The 11,563-nt window shown below is 31.8% G+C and overlaps 1 protein-coding gene across 1 annotated transcript; it reads right to left on the bottom strand.

The window, feature by feature from the left end:
* Positions 1–8,579: 8,579 nt before the first annotated feature.
* On the bottom strand, positions 8,580–10,560 carry LOC123656384 (transmembrane protein 222). Its single transcript, XM_045592073.1, has 4 exons — positions 10,197–10,560; positions 9,905–10,115; positions 9,399–9,529; positions 8,580–8,815 (listed from the first exon to the last, which is right to left on the bottom strand). Exons 1-4 carry the CDS (start codon positions 10,331–10,333, stop codon positions 8,737–8,739), a joined length of 558 nt encoding a protein of 185 aa, XP_045448029.1. The 5' UTR covers positions 10,334–10,560; the 3' UTR covers positions 8,580–8,736.
* Positions 10,561–11,563: the final 1,003 nt, after the last annotated feature.

Below are 11,563 nucleotides of genomic sequence, written 5' to 3' on the forward strand. Positions count from 1 at the left end.
ATATCTTATATATATAAAATTCTCCTGTCACAATATTAGTTAAAATACTCCTCCGAAAAGCCTGGACCAATTTTTATGAAATTTTGTGTGCATATCGGGTAGGTCTGACAATCGGCTTGCCGGGGCGAGATGACGAATGCTAGCGCGACCTCATCTCACCCAACCCAGGCGGATGACTGCTCACACGTGGTGGGTTTTTCATCAGTGGGAATTTGGGGAGTATCCATGATAGATTTTCCCCACGTAAATAAAAAAGATCTGAGAATCGGAACATCAATTTTTCATGCACTAAGTTAGAAGGAGGGGGGAAATTAAGGTAGATAATAACATATATGGCAAAACAATGTTTGCGGAATAAGCTAGTTTTTACATAATATTCATTCTCAAATCGCATTTGACACCTAGTTGTTATATTTAATTTAGTTACATGTCTAATAAATTTTTCACACATTTTTAAAATTTGTGTTATGATAATAAACCTCAAATTATAGAATTTTAGTTATATGTTTTTTATATATTATGTTCTAAATAAGATAAAGATAGTTAACTCAAACTCGACTACGACAAATAAAATATTTTAATACGTCACTTTGTCCTTTAGAGGGCGCCACGTACAATATAATGTGACTCCATAATAAATGATGCCTGATTTGTCTAAATATGACAAGTAGTTTGGTAGATATGAGAGAAAAGATGAACAAACATACATACATAGACGGCTAAAATTATAACCATCCTTTTGCAGTAGTCGGGTTGTATAAAAATAATATACTCCAATTAATATTCAATGTCAACCAGCACAATAAACTCAAATTTGTTGTTTAAATATTGAACAAAAGAATAATTTATCTTTAAAATAACATGTTTTTAAATTTAAACTATACATTCATACACATAGTGTATAAACTTCATTTATTTGAAAAGCTATATTTACTAGACATGAATAATGTATTGAAGATTGGAGATTTCTGAGCTGAGAATATTTTGTTGCTTACAATATATAAAGACAACCGTGTGTGTATGTTAAAGATATTTATTTAAATTATGTTGAAGTCAATAGTACAATATTTATTTTAACACACATGAAAAGAATAAATATTGATATATGTATACATTTTTTGTTTTGATCAACTTTACTGAAAGAAAAAATTCACAGTTCGGTTCTACATTATGTTTCTTTAAGAAACAATTTATTTATTGGTTTTTTTTTTTATAATATCACAAATTATCCACCAATAATGTTACTTTTAAACTAATATATCATGATAAATTTAAAAAATAAATGACTATTAAAAAAAACAGGATCATTGAATTCAATAGAATATACATTACGCCTATCCTACAGGTTATTTACATAACTTTGCAGATCGACAGTTACAACTTGGTAAAACTAAGAATCCAATCCAGATGGTGTTTCTCTTTTTCTTTTACAATGTCTTTATTTTTTCAGCATAATACAGCATAAGCAGCATTGTGTGCTTATCAATACAAACTGATAAGTACATATAATATCACTAAACTCACCTGGATAGAAAGGCGGCCTTGCGTCTTCGGCCATTTCTTGACCAACTCTAAAAAACACAAATATTATTTAAATAATTATCATAAGAACAGAAAACAAAATAAGGTCTAACAGAAACTTGTAAAATACTATTATGTAGAGACTTGATATTGTAATAATAATATTCTTAGAAATATGATGAAAATAACCTTTACAACTATTAACTTTTAAAGGTAAAAAATATTATTTCGCTGAAATACAAAATTCTGTAATTCTGTTACAACATAGAGCCTTATGTTTACATTAATTAATTTACATAACAAAAAAAAAATCCAAAAAATAATCTAGAAACATTAAATGCAATATGTATTGTTTGATGTAAATAAACGAATTTAACGTTATTGGAGAGTGGAAAGAAACCGTGCGAAGGTCAACACTGTGTTTTGATAGAAATAACATACCTACAAGTTTTATGAAAAAGCGGGAAATCGCAACAACAATGATATCGATATTTTTCGTTTAACAACTAAACTAAAGGGTAAAAAATGTTGGACTGATATTTATTAATTGTATATTTAATTCAACTAAGATTATTAGTAAATTGTATATTAACCCGTTCGTAACCAGCTGGAATTCCTAGAACTAGAGACAAGTTTTAACACACACTACACAGTTTTTCGCACAATAACAACGACATAATTATTATATTTGGTATATTAACACATCAAATATCAATTACTTAACAATTAAAACAATTTTGTTTCAAAACAACTTGAAAGTTGAAATATATGTTTTGACCAAGTTTTGACGTCTACTTACGTCGAAAAATTAGTTTTCTGCTCCTAATAAACACGACTCCTTGGAGTGACCCATTTCTTTAATTTCTGATTGGCTTTTAAAATTCCAACTTAAAATATCTCTTTAGTACGGCGCCAATGAAAATTGCGGAGATAATTGATAAAAACAAACAACATAAAATAAAGTAGTCTGTTCACTAACTTCCGTAAGCTTAGATTTTTTTTAAAGAAAATATTGAGGATTTGTATTCGTATTCGAAGGTAACTTATAAGATTATCCAGAATACTAGTGCTAAAAATATAAATAATTAGGCTAATATAACATCACTCACTTCAGTCTATCGCAATCCACTGCTAGACATAGGAAACCTCAGTTCGTGCTAAACATCTCAGTTTTACGCAACCCTGGTCCAGCTACAGCGGCAATCTTAAGTAGATCGTCGGTCCAGTTGGCCGGACGGTATCCTACACTGCGTCTGCCAACACTAGGTCTCCACTCCAGGACACGTCTGTTCCAGCGGTCATCGGTCCAGAGACAGAGGTGACCAGCTCACCGCCACTTCAACTTGCTAATTATGTGGGTTGTCCTCCGAAAAACGACACAACTATGGTGAACGTGGTTTTTCGGTGTATCGAGTTCCAGGCTTGCGTGTGCTCGACACGTACAGCTGTCCATGAAATTTCTCGACCGAGCAGACTCGATCGAGCAGTAGAGCCCTATGGAAAACATCTCATAAACCTCATAAAAACATGGACAAATGTAGAGCAAATTCTTAGATCGAGTTATAAGAGACTATGAGATCTATAGGGGATCTCTGCGTACAAGTTTCGATATCCTTTTGGAAAAAGCCTCTGTTACTCATGTAAAAATTATCTATATCAGAATGTGGAATGTAATATCCCACACGTTAGTTACTTAATTTTTCGATTAAATATGTCTTGAAATGCTTTGCTCTTAACCTATCGTAGTCAACTATTGAACATAGGACTCTCCATTCCCCAAGCTTGCGTCAGACATTCCAGTTTTCCACCATCCTCAATTACTTGTCTCGCCTCCGCCGTCAATAGTTTTCAATGTCACACAATTTTGTTTTTGTGATACTTTACTTTTTTTATATAATTTTGAGACAAAGTGGATAAAAATCTATGAAAATTTGCAATGGCAGATAAATTTATAAGTTCTGGTACCTCAAGTTTACCTTGTACAAACTAAGTTACTATCTGGTAACTCCTGCAAATTGCTTATATGCACTTGAACCTTGTTGCTAAAAGTCCTTATAATCTTGTAATGTTACTCACAACTAATAATAAAATTAGAGTATGGTCAATAAAATATATAACCATAAAATCGCAAATAATGCTATAAAATTATATTCTGAACTCAATTTATCAATCAATTTTCAAATTGTAATCATGGTAGAATAATATAGAACTTCTGACTTTAGTGTAGTTGGATATTTTTATTTTTGTACCTTGTAATTTATGCGCCGTGAATAAAAGTAATTAAATAGTATGAAACATGTTAAACAACCAACAACGTAAAAGGGAGGCGTGTTAGTAGAAAATCATTGTGGGGTAGTAACTCCTCCTTGCAAAAATCAAACCAGTCCTTTCATCACTTGTGGAGACCAAGAGACCCATTAGTAAACTCAACTAGAGTTTTGTCTCCTTTCCACACTCGTTTTGTCAGGTACATAAAAATATGGCAACCGTTTAAATATGTGAAGTCATCCAATATTTTAGAGTATAAACAAATAAAAAATTAAGTTCGTGTTCCATTAAGCGTCCGCAACGTCCGCAAAGCCCATTCTATCGTTCCACCTAAGGCCCGTGGTCGTCACAAGCGATCGCTCGACGTCATAGATGACGTCACTGTTCGCGACCACACCGACCACAAAAGATAGAAGGTCAAAGTTGGCTTTCATCAAAACGTGGCGAGAATTTTTAAACCCAACTGTCAATGTCAAATTGTGAATGTTATCTCTCATTCGATTCTGCAAAAACGCAACGATTAATTCCCAGGAATCCATGTTGGATTAAGTTTTACTCCAATCCTCGCGAAATACTCACTCATAGGCCCCCACAGCTGTATATTTTCACTATGCTGCGATATTGCGAGCACACAGTTAACACCTGACAGCGCCCAAAGCACTTTAAATTCGCCTACAAGTACAACGCCCGCGGCGTTTTTTGCTTTAGTGGAACGGCAATTTCAGCGGTCGTAATCAATGGCGTTGTGCCTTAGGTGGAACGCACCCTAAACATATGTTTGACTTTGACATTGTAAGTCAAAAACAAAAACTCTGTGGGACTATGAGTAATCCGTAATCGCGAACAACTGAAACGTAAACAATAATAAAAAACAACATTAAATCAAAGTGAGATGTTTTCTGCCCTATTCGGTAAACGCAGATCTTCACCAGAAGAAGATGATTCACCTCCGATACCTGGACCGAGGCCTGACGAGGGGTATGTGGTTGTCGACCCAGCACCAAGTGGCCTCTATCCCAATGTGAGTGGGGTCGGACTGCCTTACCCGCAGCGTCCCGCGCCTTCACCACCAGTAAGACCAAAGCCCAATGTCGACCAAACCTTTCATTACTTACAAGGTGTTCCATTTTCGCTATCACGTCAGCTGCAAATGTCGACGAATAAAGACGCATTCGCAACCGAAATTAGCGATATGTTGGCCTTTCTAACGAATAGGTTTAACATGGACGATTGTAATTATGATTTCTCTACAGAGAAAAGTGTTCTAAAGGAGTTTTAGGTTAGGCTCTCATGTTAGTTACAACAAATGTATGGTTCACAAGATATTTTATAAAAAGTGCATATGTATTTATAACGTATATAATGAAATATATGTACAAAGAAGAGTAAAAAAAAAAACGAAACTAAAGAAACATAATTGAATTTATTTTCATATAAAACTGACAAATCTAAAATATAAACATGTAGTATTATAAGTAATCTATGATATGTTTAATTTTGTAATTATATTGTTTTAGGCTTTTTATATGTTAACATAATAAAATTATGCAAATAATGTGCCATTTCACAATGTTTTATAAAATTATCTTTGGACGATCTTCAAACACTAAATAAATCTTAACTAATAAATCAACACCAGCAATTTATACTAAGCTAACTCATAAAAGTGAATTTTATAATGAAGGCTTATATAAGAGAAAAACATGATATCTTATATAATAATTATGAAACTTATTTGAAATTTGGTATCATTAATAATTAATTTATTCATTACAATTTCAGTTTTTTTTAGTACATATAAAAAAGAAATTCTACTAAGTTTGCATAAAAAAACAAAGTTACGTAAATTTGAGTTGGCTTAGTTGTTTGTGTCTAAATGATGTTGTCCAATAATTTAGTTTTCAAACAATGTAATGTTGATAAAATTTCATTCTTCTAATTTACAAGAGAATAATGTATGAAAAATCACATTACCATTGACACAGTCTAGCATAATATTTATATAATTATTTTTTCAAAGAGTGATCATGTACTATATATATAATAAGTGTATAAAACTGTTATGTACTAATATATGATTTATCAGAGAATAGTCTATAATAAAGTAGTACACGTCAATATCTTAGAAACTATGTACCGAATTATTTTTTGTATTAACATTGGATAAATAAAAGTTTGACGTTGCATTGGTGCAACGGTCACAGCCATGGATTGTACCGATTGCGCTGGCGGTTGCGGGTTCGATCTCTGCACATGACAAACATTTGTATTGGCCATACAGGTGGTTGCCGTGGTCTGGGTGTTTGTGCAGTCCTTGTGGGTCTCCCCACCATGCCTCGGAGAGCACGTTAAGCCGTCGGTCCCGATTGTTATCATGTACACCTCGGCTGCCCAATTTCAAAACATAGTAAGGGACAAATTTTGCGAAATCGTTTTTTTTGCATTTTACGTTCCAATGGAGTCGTGTGAATATGATTCGATTGATATATTCCAATAATTTTATTTTTGTTACTTACTATGTTTTGAAATTGGGCAGCCGACCTGACAGCGATCTTTACTCATAGTAGGGAATATACCTGCCAACTCGCATTAGAGCAGCGTGGTGGATTAAGCTCTGATCCTTCTCTTACATAGGGAAAGAAGCCTATGACCTGTAGGGGGATATTACAGGCTGAAGCGTAAATAAAAGTTTGGATAAATACATGATAGACACATCACACTCAATAGCCCCCAGTAGGATTTACTCCTGTGTTGGGGTCTGGAAACACACACACAAGCACAAATATATCCCATACCATGACAAACATCGATATGGCCAGTATAAATGTCTGTCTTGAGCGAAGATCGAACCCACGACCGCCGGCGCAACAGTCAGTGCTGTAACCGCTGTGCCAATGAGACATCAAATCAAATTTTTATATTACTTTTAAAAATTATTACTTATGTGTGACTACATTATATTTATTTATAATCACAAAAATTACTTTACTAACATTGTAATATCTGTAGTTGAAAAAATATAAAGGGCCTATTTTATCGGTTGTGGATAAAGTTTAACCTGCACATAAGTTACGAATAGACTATAACAGAAGGAGGTAGAAAAGGCCATTAGGATCCATTTTGCCTTAAAAAAATTTCACTTCAAGATTCACAGATGAAAATGGAAATATGCCATAAATTAAGTGGTATTCGATGGTGAAAAAAATAATACATCATATACTTTTATCCCTTGGATACTATCAACAGGTTAAAAAGACCCAAAAAAAAAAATTAAAAAAAAAAAATATTATATTGAAATCTCATTGTGTTCTTTTTTAAGATTATCTTAATGTAGTGTACAACTGTTGTAAGTGTATAAGGTATACTTGTTATTGTTTCAGAAAGTAATAATAATAATAATAATACTCTTTATTGTACACCATTAAAAGAACAAAAAAAAAAAACATAAAATGAAAGATGTACAAAGGCGGTCTTATCGCTGAAAGAGTGATTTCTTCCAGACAACCTTTGAGTATAAGTCGCGAAATAGAAGAAGTAATGTATGCCACCATATTATTATGAATATTGTTGGTTATTATAGAAGGTAGAAGACCCGGAGATAAGTGGTGCTGTATTAGTGTCACATCAAGTCTTGGAACACCTAAAAACAATCAAATATGGCTACGTAGTTTGTTGACGTTGACAATTTTCCTACAATTTATAATCTTACAAGATTAATTAACAATGTCTTTAATAGTATGGTGACAAAAAATGTGTTAATTATGGTGCTGTAAATTATAGTAACAATTATTAGAGTACAGATATGAAAGAACATTTTGGCCACTATTTTACTGAACAAATTTTCATTGTTAAATTTTTCCCAGTCATCATTGATACTTTGTTTTGTTATTTATATTTAATATAACAAGTTTCGTTTAACTCTGTAATCATAGTTAAGGGGGTTATTGTGTTATGGGTTTTAAAATGTTATACAGCTAAAGGTCCGTTAATTACTTCATCTTTTAGAGAAACAAGTACACACTTCAAACATACTTTTACTTATAAATTGAGTTGATGGTGTGCGAGTCAAGAGCTCAAGAGATAAATGTTTCTGATTAAAACCTATTACATAATTATCTATTTTAATAACATTTCAAACTGCATTGCTTTTATCATTAAAAATTGTTTTTCATTTGATTTAGTATTTTATATTTACTTAAGCAATATTTCTATTGATATATTGGAAGTCATAAAAATATTAAGCTACTTTATTTTTTAATTTGTGTAACAAACTATTAATAAAAAACTGTCATTTAACTATGTTTTCCTTGCAGATCCCTCACTTACTGTATGTATGACAATAACCTAAATAATCTTATTATAAGTACTTAAAATATAAACTTATTACTCAGCTCCATACTATTTGAGATTACTTGGGCGTACCCACATTGGGGCAAGATAGGGCATTTGCTCCAATCAGACTTTAATAATAAATATTTTAATAAATATTTATTTTCTTAATAAGAAAATTCAGGTAAATTTAGCCAAAACCTCCACAAGCTATTATTGAAGTAACTTAGTAAAGATAAATGAAAAGTTTCAGTAAAAAATGGAATTTTTAATTTTTTCAACATATCGATTTTTTACCTTTATTTGTTTTGCCTTAAAAATTCTGAGTACACCCAGGTGCGATTATAATATATGATAGTATTAAGAGTATAAGCCAAGTCCTAACATAATTATAATTAATAATAGAGAAACTAATTTTAATTAAAAAAATAAAGTGCTATACAAACAATGATAAACAAATATACCATTTGATACTTTACCAAGTTTAATTGTAATTGCTTTGCCCTTAATTTTAAATACATACACACATTTATCCCAACAAATTCATAAACAGCAAATATTTTTATATAAAAGATTTAAAAACCGAAGACCTTGAGAAGAGTTGCGACCGAAGAAAGTTTAGATTATTGCTGCAAGGCCACATATAAATGCTACAATGATGAAAAACGGCAACCACGTCTTCATAAATGCACCAAAACTGAAAAAAATATTTGAATGTTACTAAGCTGAATCACAACATGAATTGGAGAAGCACATGAAAATTCATACATTAACAATCCTACCCCCGACCTTACCCAGGAACTGTCACCAACTTACACACCACAGAAACACGATACTACTTGAGATCAATGTTTAATTATTTATTTATTTTATAGGTACATCCACAGAATACATATAAAACATTATATTGAATCATTATTATTATCCAATATGCATCCCATTACAAAGTACACAACATTCTACAATAATAGAATATATCCAAAATCCAGAGTAAATGTCCTACTAATTAACTATAAAATTCATTAAAAAATAATTAATCAAATTATTATAAAAAAGTCTAAAGGTAAATCAAGAAAATATTAATGAAAATAGTCAAACATAACTAGAATTCAATAAAAATATGCAAATAATGTTATTTAAACGTGACCTGCTGTGGCCTACCTTTGGCGATGTTTTAATTAATTAAATTTTAAAATAAAATGTACTTTAACAAATATGTTTTATGGAAGTTAGTTTACAGACTTTGTTTTGTAAGCTGTAAATATTTGAAATTCACTCACCTTACGTACTTTGAGTATGGTATCATATAGAGAGCGAGTTTGACCATATTCCAGTTCTTGCAGCCATCATAGTTCATTATGTTCAAAGCCGTGGCTACGTGAGAGTGGCAATTGTCATAGAATATTATATGCTGAAAAATAAATTAAAATTATTTAAGGAAAACTTTTAAAAAACTAGATAAACACTATATTATACTGTAACAGTATAATTTGCAACTGAAAAAGGTTATTTTGAATGATGAAGTTTTAAATGATACCAAGTACAAAAGTTTTAGACATTCTCACAAAAGTTAGTAGTAGTAGTAGTTTCTAGTAAGTAATTTTCTTATAACTTCTTATATCAGATGCTATTTGCTGTTGTTTATTGCTTAAAGGTGAAAAAGAATTAGATCATTTGGAGAAGTATAAATATAATAACTACACATGCCTAAATATTATTAATCAACTTTTATGTTTTAAATAAACAAAATATACTTTTTAGTTGCTGATATACATCAGATATTTACCATTCTTTTTTTATATATTTCTGAAGATTCTGCAACTGCTGCATCCCATCCAGCCTGACCATTATTTGCTTTCTGTGGCGATAACTGCCAGTACTTAGTTGGATTTCCAAAAGCCATTAGGTCTTCTGATACAAAATATGGACCGGCGAAGTCTCTTATCACTCCATTTGACATGCATATACCCATATGTCCAAGAAAGGGAAATATCCATCTGTTTTATAAAGATTAAACAACTTTGATAAACATTATTGAAAAGAAAGAAATATTCAAATCAAACAGTTATGATACTTGCGTTAGAACTGGTATAGGTGTCCAGACAATGCAATACGGATACCGGGAACGAACATGATCAATTGGATCCATTAAGACTGCTTGTTCACGATCGCTTAAGTCTATTGGGCTTCCAGGACTTTGATCACCGTTCATCATAATTAAAAACACCAAATCTACATATTTTAATTCAAACTAAAAGAGTTTTCAATGACGCAAACTATAATTAATTCAGTGCAATGATAAAACAAATTCTTTTTTGCTTCTCCTAAATGTTTAATTTAAATGACAATAACTTGACATTGACAATTTGAAATCAAGTTAAAATAATTAGGATTATTTTTATATCACGCTCATCACGCTATACAAAAGCATGATTCCTGTGACGCACAAACGCTGAACTGCTGAACAACAAAATGCGGGAAATATAAAATATCTGTATGTGATCCCTATTCCACTTTTAGAGAGACGGTATAAGCTAGATTGAATTAAAAATTAAAAATTATTTAAATGTGAATTTTTGACAATAAACGTAGATAAATGCAAAACTATAAGGACATTATATACATACATCAAGAATTCCAATTACAAGCTATCGCTTACAATTCATAATATTTTAAGCCTATACGTTTTCTAAATGAATTCAGACTATTAGAGAATATGTCAATTTCATGGCTTGAGTGGTTGACGGACACAGTGGTATTATGAATAGCATTGTATGCTTTCGTTGATTAAGCTCTAAACCTTTTCGAACAAGGAGTCCAAACGTAATGTTGAACGAATGCGCCAAGAAGCACTCGTTTAAATTCTTATCAGTGTTTCCACTTTAATAATTTCCTTTCCCCTCGCCTCAGTCAAGATTTCCCCCTTCTCAGCCCTCCCAACTAAAGAAAAATCAGTTTGAAATACCACAATTTAAGTTTGTACAGTCCAATAAAACTGCAAGTGAATCTAAAAAAAATTAGACTAAGCATGAATAAAGCAAGAAAGTATAATCCAACATTTCGTATTCTTATTATAGCCTGTCCAGAAATATATAAAACCTGCAGGTGTTGCCACTGTTTCTTTTATACGTTAACATTAGCTTTAACCATTATTTCCCTCGATTTCCCCTTTTCATGTCTTTCTCCCTTTTCTTCCCCTCTGAACACTAATTTTGCCCCAAAAGGGAAAGTTCTCCTCATTGTGGAAGCACTGTCGATACTTACTAAATTCTAGCGCAGCCAGTGGCAGAAAAGAGAAGTAAAATCTGGGTTTATTCTTTATTATTGTCTACAATGAATACTATTATCTTTATATACTCTTTGAATACTATGGGAAAGCCTATACATTTTGGACTCCTTGTATCTATATGTCGTGTACACATCAGATGGAGCTGTATGACTTAGT

The sequence above is a fragment of the Melitaea cinxia genome, chromosome 9 (genome assembly GCF_905220565.1).
Source record: "Melitaea cinxia chromosome 9, ilMelCinx1.1, whole genome shotgun sequence".
Lineage (NCBI taxonomy): Eukaryota > Metazoa > Arthropoda > Insecta > Lepidoptera > Nymphalidae > Melitaea > Melitaea cinxia.